This window comes from Sorex fumeus, unplaced genomic scaffold, assembly GCF_029834395.1.
Source record: "Sorex fumeus unplaced genomic scaffold, SorFum_2.1 ptg000098l, whole genome shotgun sequence".
Lineage (NCBI taxonomy): Eukaryota > Metazoa > Chordata > Mammalia > Eulipotyphla > Soricidae > Sorex > Sorex fumeus.
In genome coordinates, this window is record NW_026606155.1 from 45,379,410 (window position 1) to 45,396,054 (window position 16,645).

The 16,645-nt window shown below is 41.2% G+C and overlaps 1 protein-coding gene across 2 annotated transcripts in view; it reads left to right on the forward strand.

The window, feature by feature from the left end:
• The window catches only part of L2HGDH (L-2-hydroxyglutarate dehydrogenase), a 37,489-nt gene that overhangs the window by 1,711 nt on the left and 19,133 nt on the right, over positions 1-16,645 (forward strand). For both annotated transcript variants that reach the window (XM_056134295.1, XM_056134296.1), the window contains exons 2-4: positions 3,656-3,771; positions 4,241-4,392; positions 7,529-7,660. In XM_056134295.1, coding sequence (XP_055990270.1) covers positions 3,656-3,771; positions 4,241-4,392; positions 7,529-7,660 — 400 coding nt within the window. The remainder of the gene's footprint in view (positions 1-3,655; positions 3,772-4,240; positions 4,393-7,528; positions 7,661-16,645) is intronic.

Sequence of the window (16,645 nt, forward strand, 5' to 3'; positions counted from 1 at the left end):
AACAAACTAACAGAATATTTTCCAGCTCTATAATTATGTCTTTTTGAAAATCTTGTGTAAGAAGAATCAGTGTGTATTTGGGCATTTTGCATTCAGCATCCTTACAGTCAGTTCAAGGTGTTGCTTATCACTGTTAATAATTTCTGCTAATTATTGAATAGCATTTCACAGTAGGGATAGATATATTAATTTTTTTAAAAAAATCAGTTTCATGTTTGGAGTTATTATGAATAAAGCTACAGCTATATTTTTGTACAGATTGTCATGTCATCGTTCATTTCTCTGTGATAAATTCCCGGGAGTACAGTTGCTGAGCCATGTAGTAAACATGTTTAGTCTTTTTCATAGTTGACTTTTTTAAAACTACAATTCCCATTTCCAGGGTGGCTATATGATTATATTTTCAACAGCAACTTGTGAGTGATCCACTTATGAATGATCCAGTTGCTCCTTATTTTCCTATTTGGCGTAAAGTTTAAAATCTTAGCCATCTGATTGAGGTATACTGATAGTATAGTTTTAATTTGCATCTCCTCAATGACATAAGTCATTGAACAACTTTTTTTTTTATGTGTATCCTTTATTATTTGTTTGTTTTATGGACCACAGACTGGTGGATGCTTAAGATTTACTTTTTTTTTAGATTTTATTTTAATGAATCACATGCTTGCTTTCCAGATCCATTGGTTTGCATTTTGAATTTTAAGCCACAGGCAGTGATGCTCAGGGGCTACTCCCAAGCAGTGCTTGGAGGACCATGATTGAATCGGGGCCTCCTGTATATAGTGAATTCATTGAGTTTCTGGCTCTACACCTATTTTCTCTGATGAAATGTTTATATATATATTTTGCCCTGTCACTGTCACTGTCCTCCCGTTGTTCATCAGTTTGCTCGAGTGGGCCCAGTAACATTGTGAGACTTGTTGTTACTGTGTTTGGCATATCGAATACGTCACAGGTAGCTTGCCAGGCTTTGCCGTGCGGGCGAGACACTCTCAGTAGCTTGCCGGGCTCTCGGAGAGGGGCAGAGGAATCGAACTCGGGTTGCCGGGTCAGCCACGTGCAAGGCAAACAAACGCCCTACTCACTATGCTATCGCTTCAGCCCATATTTTGCCCAGTTATTCTAAATGAATGATTTGTTTTGAAATTTCTTATACACTCTACTAGAGTAGTGATTATTAACTGGGATTCAACAGAGTTCATAGCCTGTGGGCCCCCAGGATATTCCAAGGGAATCACAGGTAAAATCAGGTAAATGGGGCCTATGGCATGAGACTAAGGGCCAGCCAGTTGCATGGGTCACAGGACACGGAGAAAACAAGACTGGAAATGGGCCACAGTCAGAAAAAAGATTGAGGAAAAACTATAGCAGAATCATATCTGTGGTTTGCAAATAATTTCTCCCATTTGTTTATGATCTTTTCATACTTTTTTGTTTGATTTTTGGGCACTCCCAATTGTGCTCTGAGCTCAGGGATCACTCTTAACAAGGATGAGGGTACTATATGTGGTGTTGGGGATCTAACCCAAGTTGGCCGGTGCAAGGCAAGCACCTTCCCCTCTGTGTTATCTCTTAGGCCCCATCTTTTTATGCTCTGAACAAGGCTCATTTGCTGACTAGAATTTTTTAATTTGATAAGTTTCTTTTATCTTTTCTATTTTCTTTTTGGAGGGCTCTGCCCAGCTATGTTCAGTAGCCCGAGGGCCAGCTTCAGTGGTGATTGACCCAGCACTACTGGGCCTGATAGTAAGTGCTCAACTCGGTAGCTCTGAAGTCATTTAGAACCATAACAGATGTGGGGTCTCAGGAGGCCAACAGGAGCACAGCTGATGGGGCTAAAGGGATATCAGGACTAAACCCAAGTGATGCTTTAGGAAACATGTGATCCTGGGGAGTCAAACTTGAGGCTTTGGGAACTTGGAGTCACACCTGGGGCCTTGTGCATTGCAAGGCATGTGCTCTACTCCTTTGAGCTATTTCACCAGTCCCCAATTTATCAGTCTTTATCTTTTGTGGATTAAGCTTTTGGTGTCAAGATCTGTTTTCATCTGAAAGTTTTATAATGAATATCTGATCACTTTCTCTGTCACTGTCGTCCCGTTGTTCATCGATTTGCTCGAGCGGACCCAGTAACATTGTGAGACTTGTTACTGTGTTTGGCATATCGAATACATCACGGGTAGCTTGCCACGCTTTGCGGTGCGGGCAGGATACTCTTGGTAGCTTGACGGGCTCTCCGAGAGGGGCGGGGGAATCGAACTTGGGTCAGCCATGTTGGCTGCATGCAAGGCAAATGCCCTACCACTGTGCTATCACTCCAGCCCAATGAATACCTGATATAAAACAGTATTGTTAATATATTTGGTGGGGGGGAGGTCACACCTGACAATGCTCAAAGCTTATTCCTAGCTCTGCACTCAAAATTACTTCTAGCAGGGATCAGGGGACCATATGGGATACTGTGATCGAACCGGGTCAGCTGCATGCAAGGCAAGCACCCTACCCACTGGACTATCTTTCTGATCCCTATTGTTAATTGTTTAAGTTAGAATAATTAAAGAGGCCTTTTATCAGTGACATGGAAATATTGTTGTTTAGGGGTTCCTTCAAAATATAATGAGGAGGGGACAAAACAGAAACAAGCTTGGCCATATTTCTTTTTTTCGTTTGTTTGTTTTTTGGGTCACACCCAGCAATGCATAGGGGCTACTCCTGGCTCATACACTCAGAAATTATTCCTGACGGTGCTTGGGGTGGACTATATGGGATTCTGGGAATTGAACTCAGGTCGGCCTCGTGCAAGGCAAATGCCCTACCTGCTATGCTATTGCTCCAGCCCCATTTCCTATAAAACTAAAGTGTTAATTATGTAATCAGTTCTAAGGAAAATTCTTTAAAGTTCTCATTGTAAAATTAGAAAGGCTCCGCATGTCCTTTGTGATTTTTTTTAATGATCATGTAATTAGCACTTTATATGGCTAAGATTGTGGTCTTTGGACCAGGGTGATAGTACAGTGAGTAAGGTTTGCAGACAGCTAACCTGGGTTTTATCCCCAGCATCCCATATGCTCATATGAGCACAGACCCTGAGGAGTAAGCTCTGAATGTTGCCATGTGTAGCCCCACACCCAAAATAAATAAAATTGTAGTTTTAATTGTAGTTTTAATAAATGGTCCAGAAATAAGTTCTGGACCATTTATTTCCCTAAGGCTTGATATTACCACATATATCTTAACAGGAAAAAAAAGCATACATCTTGTATACACAGAGTTAATGTGTTGGCTTGTCCACAAAGAATACTGTATTTGACTTTAGAAAGATTGATGGTAGGGAAGAGTGTTATGACTAATCACTTACATGACCAGCCAGGGCAGAGTACTGTTCAGATAACTAGCCATTCGGCCTGCTGGGTATAACCATTTATCCTATTGACAAGCCTCATGTATAGTTTTTATAGTTTTCTTCATAAGTGTGAGGCCAGATTGCCAAAACCTATAAATATTTGAGGCCAGATAGCTAATGCCTGTAAATATATGTTTAATGATTAAAAAATAATAGCTTAATTATCCATTATCAATGAAAACTATGTGTGTGAGTTTGATGAAGACTGCTCTAAACATGCATTATTTTAATGGTTACCTTCTTTTCAAGTTTATTTGATGTAGTTGTTATCGGTGGTGGAATTGTGGGACTTGCCTCTGCCAGAACACTCAGCCTGAGACATCCAGCACTTTCCATTGGTGTTCTGGAAAAGGAAAAAGACTTGGGTATGTGTCTTATCAGTCTTACTCTTGGGGCTTAACCTGAACACCTGCTCATCTTACCAGTTATACATCCTTTATGTTAAGTATCTGTGTTAGTGGTCTACTGCGGGTTCTTCCCAAAGTAGAGCCTAGAACTAGTACTTGGCAGTAGGTCATTTATTTGAGGGGTTGTCTGGACAGGAATAAGGAGATGAGGATGGTCAATAGGGAAGAGCACTTGAAGAAGTTTGTTGGGAGTGAGAAGTAAGTTTTACCCAAGAGAGTTATAACTGAAATCTGAGGTGGGCTGGAGGAATGTGCCACAGAGCCAAGGGAGGTGGAGCAAATCACCAATGTTCAGACTATACATACAAGTAATAAAAGAAAGTAGAGTTTTCAATCATGTAGACTCCATCAGTTTCACAAATTTTTCCTCTTTTTCATTTTTGTATGAGTCCTGTGCACGCTCTCACCATTTTGTCTTTTTCTGTAGCTCTTCACCAGACTGGACATAACAGCGGTGTTATACATAGTGGGATTTATTATAAACCCGGGTCTCTGAAAGCTAAATTATGTGTAGAAGGTGCTGCCCTCATGTATGAGTACTGTAACCAAAAGGGAATTGCCTACAAGCAGTGTGGCAAGGTACAGTATTTTACTAGGGCCTTGGCTTGTTTGTAAGTAGCCATTTCTTGGTGATGTTTAATTTTGAATTAAATACTGGGCTTTTCTTTATTTGTATCTATGTAATTATATAATTTACAAATATTAATATTACAGAATAATTACTGACTCTTCATTTCTCTTGCACCCCTCCCTGCCCTTTTTTTGAAGTGTTGGGTTGGGCCATCCTCTGAGCTATTTCTGGTTCTGTTCAGTAGTGATCCATGATGGTGTTTGTAGGGATTTGAATTAGGGTCAGCAGGATGCAAGACAAATGCCTTAACCTTTTGTACACAAAAGGTTCTGTACACATAATCTTTTGGCCCTAGTTTATTTGTTTGTCTTTTAATTCCCTTTATGTGTATATATATGTATATATATATACATATATATATATATATAGTTGTTTGTTTTGTTTTATTTGTGGGGAGGAGGGAAAATAAACCCAGGGCTTCATACCTGGAAAGCTTGTGCTCTGCTCTTTGAGTGTGCCTTCGTTTAATGTTTTCATTATGAAAGGGTATTAGATTTTTCTTAAAGAACTTTTCTGCTTCCATTCACACAATTACAAAGTATTTTTTAGTCTCTTAAATATACCATATATTACATTAATTGACTTTTGAATGTTGTGCTGATCTTGCATTCCTACAATAAATCCAACTTGGCCAAAATATATAATTCTATATGTTTTTTTGTGGGATTTTTTTTTTTGGGTCACGCCTGGCAATGTACAGGGGTTTCTACCAGCTCTGCACTCAGAAACTACTCCTGTCAGTCCTCAGGGGACCATATGGGATGCTGGGAATCTAACCTGGGTCAGCCGTGTGCAACGCAATGCCCTACCCGCTGTGCTATTGCTCCAGCCCCATAATTCTATGTTACTGTATTTAGTTCACTAGTATTTCGTTCAGAAATTTTGCATCAATATTTTTAAGGATTTCATTTTGGGTCACACCCCACGATGCATGGGGGTTACTCCTGGCTGTGCTCAGGGGATCATATGGGATGCTGGGAATTGAATTCGGGTCAGCGCATGCAAGGCAAACACCCTACCCACTGTGCTGTTACTCTAGCCTGTAGGTTACTTATTAAATATCTTTAAAAGGTAAAGGCCCTCCCGTTGATCGTCGATTTGCTCGAGCGGGCCCAGTAACGTCTCCATTGGAGACTTTGTTGTTACTGTGTTTGGCATATCGAATACTCTCGGTAACTTGCCGGGCTCTCCGAGAGGGGCGGAGGAATCGAACTCGGGTCGGCCATGTTGGCCGCTTGTAAGGCGAACGCCCTACCGCTGTGCTATCACTCCAGCCCATTAAATATCTTTACTTTGTTTTAATTTACTATTTTTATTATTTTTGTTTTTGGATCACGCTCATCAGTACTCAGTACTTATGCCTGGTTTTGCACTCAGGAATCACTCCTGCAGGGCTCAGGGGATCATATGAGATGCCTAGGATCAAATCTGGGTCAGCTACATGCAATGCAAGAGCTCTACCTGCTGTACTATCATTATGTTCCTCTTCATTTAGTTTTAAAATTTGGATTGAGCTCAGGGTATTACATGTAAGCATTCACTCCATCACTGAGCACATATCCCTAGCCCTCCCTTTACTTCAGAGAGGTTTTTTCAGATTTACCTTTTCCTTTGTAAGTTTTAGAAGTTTGTATCTTCTATGATTTTTCTATTTCATATAGGTGTAATATTTGACGTGTGATTGTTTTATTATTCCCTTCCTTACAAATCTTCTCCATGTAATTTCTAAGAGTAAAAGTTTAAATAATATGGAGAAGTGGCCCTTAAAGTTTTTTTTGTAAAGGTTTATGAAGAATTGATATTAATTCTTAAGTGGAAAAATTAAGATAAAAAACTTTATCAGTAATTTTATTATATATTATTAATAACTATCCTGGAAATAAACTTACTATCTGCATAGTTTCAAATATATTCTCACAATTTGCCAGCTTTTAAACTTTCTTGTTAGAGTTCTTTAATTCCAGTTCCTTTTTTTTTTTTTTTTTGGGTTTTGATTTTTGGGCCACACCCAGCAGTACTCAGGGTTTACTCCTTGCTCTTTGCATAGGAATTACTCCGGGTGCAGCTCAGGGGCCTGTATGGGATGATGGGATCAAACCCGGGTTGGCATGTATAAGGCAAGCACTCTACTTGTACTATCTTTCTGGCCCTCCTTTTCTATTTATAAGGTTAAATATTTGTTGATATAAATAACACTAATCCCTTGATTTAAAGGTATTTTCATGTGATTCTGTTATGAAATATGATGATGAATTCACACCTACTTGTAAATATGCATCTGTACCTTACTAACCTGGTAGTTGTTTAATTTATCATAAGACAGAAATAACCTCAAGCAGACACTTTGCCCAGAAGTAACTAGGATAACAGTCTCTGTAAAGTTAACTATTTACTTTTTATTCCCCTGCAGCAGAATATATTAGTAGATGCTTTGAAATGTACTTTCCTCCAGGAAATAAAATGGTTAACTTTTCTTTTAGTGATAGCCCCTTATATTGAACATGACTGTCTTTCTGATATACTTGTTATTTCACATTTTTCTAGAAAGATGTAAGCGATTTTGGGTTTGGTTGTTTGGGATTATATTTTTCCCTTTTCCAGTGCTGCCGGGGGTGGGGGGGTGGGGGGGGGGAGCATCAAACCAGAACTCACACATGCAGGGCAAAAATACTCCACTACTGAGTTACATCACAAGCATCTCCAGTATTGTTTAATTGGTGCTTAATGTGAAAATGAATAAACTTGTCCTTCCCTCACCACTGGGATTTTGAGGGAGTAGTAATGATAGGTTGCTTTTGGCCATTATGAATATAGGAACTATGAAAACAAATGAAAATTGTGGCTGCCCTTCACTTGGAGGGTGGGGGGATGACCACATACTTTAATGTTGATTTCTTAAGACAGCTTTTCTTTTTCTCTGTTTATGGAAGAAAATCATTAGGTAATGAAAAAAAGGGAGATGAAGATACATTTTAAAAAATTTAAATTAATCCACTATAATCCATAAGTTTTCTGTTGAATAAATCTTTCATAGCTGATGGTATATTCAGCTTTCTCTATATTCTTTATCTTTTTTTTTTTAAGCTTATAGTTGCTGTTGAACAAGAAGAAATTCCCAGACTTCAGGCCCTGTATGAGAGAGGCCTGCAGAATGGTGTCCAGGGTCTGAGTCTGCTCCAGCAAGAAGACATAAGAAAGAAGGAGCCATATTGTAGGGTAAGTGACTCCTTTCGTCCAGGGACTTTTTCACTGAAGCATTTTCATTTCGGGTTCAGTGCTGTGGCAGGGATGCCAAGGGTAAGTTTGTAAAGCGGTCAGACTCATACAGAATTAGATAGTCTTGTCATGGAAACAGTGAAGGGGTTGGCATGAGAGGGAGTGAAAACAAATTCTAGACCTAGTTTCTTCTTTCTTCATGAGAAAATGCCAAGTGCAGCTAACATAAGCAAAGAAGGTGAGAGGAGGTGAAACCATGTGGTATGATTGGAAAGCATTCACTGTGAGACTAGGGAGGTTGGATCAGAGGAGACAAAATCAAAAAAGATAACAAACAAACAAACACTGTCCTCCCGTTGTTCATCGATTTGCTCGAGCAGGCCCAGTAATGTCTCCATTTTGAGGCTTGTTGTACTGTGTTTGTATTGACGTATTGAATACGTCATGGGTAGCTTGCCAGGCTTTGCCGTGCGGGCAAGATACTCTCGGTAGCTTGCTGGGCTCTCCAAGAGGGATGGAGGAGTCGAACCCGGCTTGGCTGGGCTGGCAAAGGCAAATACCCTACCGCTGTGCTATCACATCAGAAAAGGTAATTATTAGAAAAGATAATAATATAGGAAAGGCAAATTTCAGTTATCTAAAGGGCTTAATGATCATAGAAATAACCTTGAGGTCTTCCAGTGGGTATGCAGGGGGCCACTGAAAAATATTTTTGGGGGGAGTCAGAGAAATATTACAGCTGATAGGGCATTTTTCTTGCATGCAGCCATCCCATAGGGTCCCCCAGCACTGCCAGAAGTGATCCCTGTGCACAGAGCCAGGAGTAAGCCCTCAGCACTACTGTGTATGGCTCAAAAAACAAGCAAACAAACTTTTTTGTTTTAGTTTTTGAATCACACCCAGTGGTGCTTGCTTATGAGTTATTTTTGGTGGTTCTCTGGGGATCATGCAGTGAGAGAGACCAAACTTGGATCCCTTGCATGCAACAGATGAATTCCAGTCTTTCAGGCCCCTGAATAATTTTACAGAGGGCAGTTATAATAACTAATCCATATTTTGTTTACCCCAGATAAGCCTGAATATGAAGGATAGGTTGTGGTTCACCTTGCTTATTTAAAACATGCTACAGGAGGAAGTCTTTTTTTGTCTTGTTTTTGAGCCACACCCAATGGCACTGAGGGCTTACTCCTGGCTCTGTGCTTAGGGAGCTCGGGCTTGAGGGACCATGTGGGGTGCTGGGGAACAAACCTGGGGTCAGCTGACTACAAGGCATATACCTTGTTTGCTGAACTATCGCTCTGATTCCAAGAAGTCTTTCTTATATTAACTAGGCAGGAGTAATAATATAATAGTTACTCTGGAAACTGGAAAGATAGTAAAGGGGAAAAGGGAATAAGGTTCTTTCCTTGCATGCAGCCAAATGTTTCAATCCCTGGTACCACTTATGGTCCTCCAAGCACTGCTAGGAGTGATCCTTGAGCACAGTGCCAGTAGTAAGTCCTGAGCACTGTCAGATGTGGCCTCAAGCTCCCACCCTCCCTCCAAATAGTAACTCTGCATAGTAACTTTCCTTAGTGATCTTCCAGAGGCTGTAAGTCCAACCCCAGCTCTACCACCTGTTCCAGTAACTGTTTTTTGTTATTGATGTTTTGGGGCCATACCTTGTGGTGCTCAGTGTTTCTTCCTGGTTAAGTGCTCAATGATCACTCCTGATTATACTCAGGGGACCCTATGGGATGGAACCTGGGTCAGACTCCTGCAAGTAAGCACCATTTCTATCCTTCTTCTGCCTCCCTCCCCTCCTCCTCTGTTTAATTGACAATATACAATAGCTGGACTCTAGGTACCTGTGTGGAGTGTGACCTTGAAGTTGCTGTCAGACAATGCTTCTCAGAAACTTGACTTATAGAAATACTCTAGACTATGTAGGACATCTTACTTCTACAGCTCCTCTACTGTGGTGTCTTGCTCTTCACATCTTAGTCTTTAACCCGAAATCCCTCTCTTTATGGTGTCTTTCGTTTTGTGACATCAATGTGCAGAGAGTGCGTCATTGCGGCCTCTGCTGTAAGGACGTGGTTGAAACCAGAGTTTGTTTGCTGTGTTATATAATACCTTACTCTGAGACCCTGCAGAAGAAGTTTCAGAGGATGACTCTGTTCTGAGAAGTAGAACAGAGTTCTGAGAGTAATTTTGCTTTCCTGAGAAAAATGGAATGGAAATGGACATAGTAAGTTATTGAACTCATCCTGTGTCCCGATGCTTCACATATGTGAATATAGGAAGTATATGAGAAATCTAAAACTTCTGCTAAATTTATCTGTAAACCTAAAATGGATTTTCTTTTATTAAAAAAAATTAAGTCTACTAAAAACAAAAGCATTTAACTCACTTCCCATCCTTTATCGTCCAGTGTTAAAAAGAATAAAAACTAATGAGTTCTTCCTGAAAGTATGCCAAATTTGTTACCATTTTATTTTGTAGTTTTATGTGATTTTGGTGATAATTAGTTGTGAACTCACTGATCAGCTCCTATCAACTATTTGCTTTTTATTTAAGAATGAAACAACTTAAAACCTCCTTCTATAAGATATGTTAATTTTTTTATTTAAATTTTTGGTTAGGGACCCTAATTCACAGTGGTATTTATAGTAGAGTTTTGGGCTCGGAATGCTAACTTTTATTTCATTTTTATTTTGGGGTCTATACCCAGCGTTGCTCAGGGCTTACTCCTGGCTCTGTGCTCAAGGATCACTGCTGGTGTGGCATATGGGATGCCAGGAATTGAACTCCGATCATCCACATTGAAGGAAAGCATCCTACCTGCTGTCCTATCATTCTTGTGACTATCACTCTTGCTCTGGCATGCTAATTTTTAATGTGTTTCTATTTGTCTATATTAATGAAAACTTAAGTTGGTTTCAAACTTTGGTGCAGAAAAAAAGAAAAGATAATGAGTCCCCAATCGCACTATCTTGCGAGTCTCAGAATGTGCTAGATGAGGTTTCAGTACATAGACCAAATTATGTATCTATGTCTTTTGTGTCTTGCAAATAAACTGGTTTCCTGAAGTCACACAGATGCTTCAGAATCCCTGCCCTTGGATCTGACTGAACTGAAACTTTTTATGTTCAGAGTGTTCAACATTTCTCTTTTACAATGAGACTGATATTATAACTGCAGCTACAAAGAAGAATGAAATATGTCATCAGACTGAGGAAGGTTTTAGTGCAGCAGAAAATACCATAAATATTCTGATAAAACTGATACCCTGTCCCCTGTCATTGGAAGGGAGAATATTTATTTGCATTTTAAAATTAAGGAAAGCCTTCTCAGAGGTGAAACTCCTCTTATGGATAGTGTGACAAAAGAGGTGTATGCTGCCTTTCTCTGAATACTCAGCAGAAGTGATCCCCCTCAATGAAACCACTTCGTAGTGATCACTACCTGTCTGTATTTTGGGGTGGTAAATAGGAAATATGATCTGGTTATTTCATGAAGTTGTGTTGAGTAAGTTCCTTTCTTTGACGTCACCACCATTACCAGGAATGATGGAGAAAGTTTCCCTGGTACAGGCTTACTTCTCTTTTTACCAGACCCTGTAGAAAGAAAAAAAATCTGTATTTATTTAAAGTTTTTTGTTTTGTTTTGTCTTCAGGCCGCATCCAGTGGTGTTCAGGGCTTACTTCCTGCTCTGTGCTCAGGGATCACATCTAGTGGAGACCATATTTAGTGCTGGGGATCAAACCTGTGGTTAGCTGCATGCAAGCCAAGTGCTTTAACCCCAGTACTATCTGTTTGGTCCTTGAAAGAAATGATATTTATTTCATGTAGCTCTAATGGACTTTTTGGACCTGATCTCCTTAACAAGATTATGCCCAGTGACTGGAGAGTTTGTACAGTGGGTGAGATGTTATCTGAAGATGTTAAGCTGTTATTCTGTTCTTGCCTCACTTCTCCCCTGAGGCCCCCAGGAGTGATTCCTGAGCACAGAGCCAGGAGTAATCCCCGAGCACCACAGTATGTACCCTAAAACACAAATAAGATTACATATAGTCAGGGAGAGTATCTTGGAAAATTTTTAGGTAACCCCTGTACTTGGACTCTGTTCTGTTCAGCCTTTCTCTGGCTGAACTGCTGTTTCCTCTGACCTCAGCTGAGTGGATATGTCTGTCTTTTCTTTCATTACTGTTGCTCAACCACATGCACATCTGTTCATTTGTCCTCCTGCTCACTTTTCCTCCTGACTGATTTCCAACTCTCAACTCTTTGTGACCTGCTGGTTTGGTTCTTTTCCACACAGCTGAGGTGCCAAGGCCTCAACTTTCACACTTGCCACTGCTCACCTGGGTGGCACTCGCCCAGCTCCTGACTGATGGACACATCCAGCTACACCCTACACCCCAGCTGTGTCCTGCATCAGGACATTATATTGCTTGGCAGCAATCACTGAATACATCTTTCTTCCAGCTGTATTGTACGTTCTTGGGACATACCAGTAGCTCATGGAGAGTGTCAAAGCCAAGATTAGAAAAGAAAGGAAAAGCAGGGAGATCTTTAAGGAAAGTTCTAGATAATGTATATAGTATATCTAAAGAAAACTCTTGGAAGTTTCTTTAGGTGGAGCCATAGCAATAGTACAGCAGGTAGAGTACTTGCTTTGCATGAAACTGCCCCAGGTTTGATCCCTGGCACCCCTTAAGGTAACCCAAGCCTGCCAGGAGTGATCCCTGAATGCAGAACCAGGAGTGATCCCTGAATGCAGAACCAGGAGTAAGCCCTGAGCACAGCCAAGTGCGACTCAAAAACAAACAAAAAGAAAAGTTCATTTATTCAGTAAATATTTGAGTGCCTGCTATATATTAGCCATTATGTGGACTATAAGCATAGAAGATGAATAAAAAGACTATTTTGCTTTACAATAACTTGCTATGAAGCACTTTTTATTTCTTTTTTAATTTAATTTTTTAAATTGACTCACCATGAGTTACAAGGTTGTTCATAATTGGGTGTTAGTCATACAATATTCCAGTACCCATCCCTTCACCAGTATGCATTTCCCACCATCAGTGTCTCTAGTTTCCCTCCCTACCTGCCCCCCCACAGCTGCCTCTACGGCAGGCACTTTTTTTTTCTCTCTCTCTCTCTTTCCTCTCTGTCTCTGTCTCTCCCCCTCCCCCTCTCACCTTCTCTCTCATTCTCTTTCATTCTGGGCATTATGGTTTGCGATATAGGTACTGAGAGGTTAACATGTATATCCCTTCACCAGCTTGTGGCACTCAGTTCTTTCCCAGAGCGATCATTTCCAACTATCCTTGTTGAAGCACATTTATGGCATTTTTTCCCACTCCTTTACAGTGATCTTTCTGTTCCTCTTGCTTATCATTCAGTTTTGTGCTAAGTAAGGAAGTTTTTATGACTAAACTTTGGTATTATCCTAAGTTAGCTGCCACAGTTATTGCATTCAAATATTCTTTATAGGTTAGAGTTGAACTGTAGCTATTGCCATGTGAATTTATGAGTCATTGGGCAATGTAAAGTCTGAAATAAAATCTTACATGTCTCACCTGTGGAAAAACATGATTGTTGACAGTTGCCCTTAGATTCTGGAAGCAAGACTATTCAGAAAATGACAGTCTGCCAAATATAGCTTTCAATTTCTGTTTTTTTGTTTGTTTGTTTGTTTTGTTTTGAGGGGCTACACTTAGCACAGCAGTGCTCAGGGCTAACTGCTGGCCCTACACTTAAGGATTACTCATGGCTGGGGATTGGGGGACCATATGTAGTTGCCGTGGTTTAAGTCCAGTCTGCCACCTGCAAGGCCAGTACCTACCCACTGTACTATTGCTCTGACCTCTTTGCTTTCAATTTCTGAAAAGAGTTTTGTGAACACTTAATGGGGTGTGACTACTGGGAGAAATTGGTCAGGGATGAGTGGCAAAGCAAAGAGCTCATAAAGACCAAGCAGGTATTGGGTGTGGTGACAGATCATTGAATCCAATAATAAGAACTTTAAAATAATATTCCCAGATATGATTTTAAAGTGCAACCATAACAATGCTATGCTGGCTCGACCAGTATTTGCCAGTCAGATTCAGCACTGGACCATTCATTATCCTTTTGGAAACAGGCTATCTCTTAGGGGCACCTGACTGGGAAAACTGATGTGTGTACACACACAGTAAGAGAACAGAAATTGTTATTTTGAAGAATTTACCAAATTGCACTTAATGAAATTCTACACTTTAATTCCTTCTTCAGAATTGAGAGACAGACGACATACTCAATATTTATTTCAAAATATTAAATAAGGGGAGGGAGAGGTAGTGCAGTGGGTATGATGCTCCCGAGCCCCATCAACAATGATCCCTAAATGTAGAACCTAAAGTAAGCCCTGAGCACTACTGGGTGTGCCCCCATCCCAGAATTAAATAAATATAGGCTATAGATAAGTCATGGGCAAAGTTTGGGCATGTCTCAAGTGGCAAGGCAAAAAAACAACAAAAAACATTGCACTATTATTTTCTTACATAAACTTGAATTAGGTACATAAACAGCATAGTTTTTTGTATCCTTGAATATAGAGTTTGCAACAAATTTAATCAGTGCTCTGCAAATCCTGTGGCTGGATAGAACGGCACTGAGTTCTCACCGGGCATGCATGCTCTATGATATTCTACTGGGACAGTTTTACTGGAGTTTGTTTAAAACATGCGTGATGATATAAAATACAACTCAGATATATATCGGAGCCAGATATCGGAGGGGATGAATAAAACTGGAAAACTCATTGTGGCAGCTGAAAGAGCTTGACAGATGAACTCTTCTAAGAAAGAAAATTGTTTTGTGATTTTTAGGGATTTTCACATTTAACAAATACTGTCTCTTTCATCTTAATACATCATATCACTGTATCACTGTCATCCCATTGTTCATCAGTTTACTCGAGCGGGTGCCAGTAACGTCTCTATTCCTCCCAGTTCTGAGATTTTAGCAGCCTCTTCTTACTCTTCTTTTCCTGATGATTGAAGGCTCTTTCAGGGTCAGGGGATTGAGACCTGTTGTCGTTACTATTTTTGGCTATCGAATACACCATGGGGAGCTTGCCAGGCTCTGCCCGTGCAGGCGGGATACTCTCAGTAGCTTGCCGGGCTCTCTGAGAGGCATATATATTTCTCTCTATGATTTGTTGCCTACTGTCTGAACCCCATCAAATATGGTGTGGTAATTATGGGAAATGGGTATGAAGTGTTTTGTAATGTGTCCAGAAAGCGGCCTGGAATGTGGCGGCGGGTGGGTAGTGGAGGTCGGCTGCTGGGGCTGGGTCCCTTGGGGTGGGGAGGGCTCTCACTCGCCCCACTCTGGGGCACTCCAAGTGAAAGCAGCCTGGCGTGGAGTCCCAGTACATCATATGTATGTATTTAATATCAACTTCCAGCACTTAATGGAGCAAGCTTTTACTTCACTTTTTTAAGACTAGGATTTTAGCCAAGATGGGATCACTTAAAAAAAATCACTTAACTTTCGATTTGCTCGAGCGGACGCCAGTAACGTCTCCATTTGTCCCTGTCGCGTGCTAGTGTAGCCCAATGGCATCTGTTCACTCCGGGAACATGAAGGACCTCAAACCGATCGTTCATGATCTTGAGGAAGAAGTCTGACCATCTGGTAGGTGAGCAGCCACGTGGTCTTTTGACATCCCGTGGAATCCAGTCAGTAACAGCTCTAGTCCAGCGGTCGTCTTTAAATCTCATTACGTGACCAGCCCATCTGATTTTCGACACCTTGGCAAATGAGACAGGGTCCCTGATTCTTGATCGTCGACGGATGTCAGAACTCCGGATTCTTTCTCTCATTTGAGTGAAACGTGATATTCCAAGCATAGCTCTTTCTATTCTTCTTTGGGAGACCTGAATAACATTCTCATCTTGTTTTCGTAGGGCCCAGGTCTCTGAGGCATATGTTAATGCAGGAAGAACAGGAATCAAAGAGATGTGCCCGGAGCCGGAGGTTCTTCGTCCTCTTAGCTATTTCTTCGACAATAGAAGGCATTCCAAGCCGCTCTCTTCCTCCTGCGCAGCTCGGGTGCCAGGTCATTTGTCATGTTGACCTCTCGACCTAGGTACACATAGCTGTTGCATTCGGAGATGGTCGTTCCGTTGAGAGCGAATGGGGCGTCAGGAACGAGGCTGTTTCTCATAAACATTGTCTTCGTAAGATTCAGCTGTAGTCCTACCTTTCCACACTCACTGTCAAAGTCGGCCAGCATTTGTGCCGCTTGGCTGATGTTTGGTGTTATTAAAACAATGTCATCAGCAAAGCGGAGGTCGTGTAGTTGCCGACCATCTATCTTCACTCCCATTCCTTCCCATTCCAGTCGTTGCATGATGTTCTCGAGGGTGGCACTGAAGAGTTTCGGTGAAATGGTATCACCCTGCCGCACCCCTCTCTTGACATCAACGATCACTTCTTTGTAGAATGGTGAGATCCTGGTAGTGAATCCGCAATACAGCTCACGGAGGATCCTGATGTATTGGGCTTGAAAGCCCTGATTGGCTAGGGCTTCAATGACCGCTTCCGTCTCAACAGAATCAATGTATATTATCTCTCAAAATAAACAGTAAGGGGGCAGGGGAGATGTCTCAAAGCACTACAGTACATGCTTTGCATGTGAGTCCTGGGTTCGATTCCTGACACTGCATGATCCCCTGAGAAGTGAGCCAGGAATACCGCCCCAAACATCACCTAGGTGTGTCACCCCCCAGCCCCAGAACAAATGGTAAAGGGCTGGGTTATGGCTTAGTGCTAGAGCACATGGTTTGCATGTGGAGGACCTTGGTCCAGTCCCTGGTTATCTGCTCCCCCATTAGAAAAGTCAGGCCCGCCCCAAAGTTTATTATTTTAGCACAGCAGTAGGGCATTTGCCTTGCATGCAGCCAATATGGCTGACCCGAGTTCGATTCTGCTGCCCCTCTCGGAGAGCCC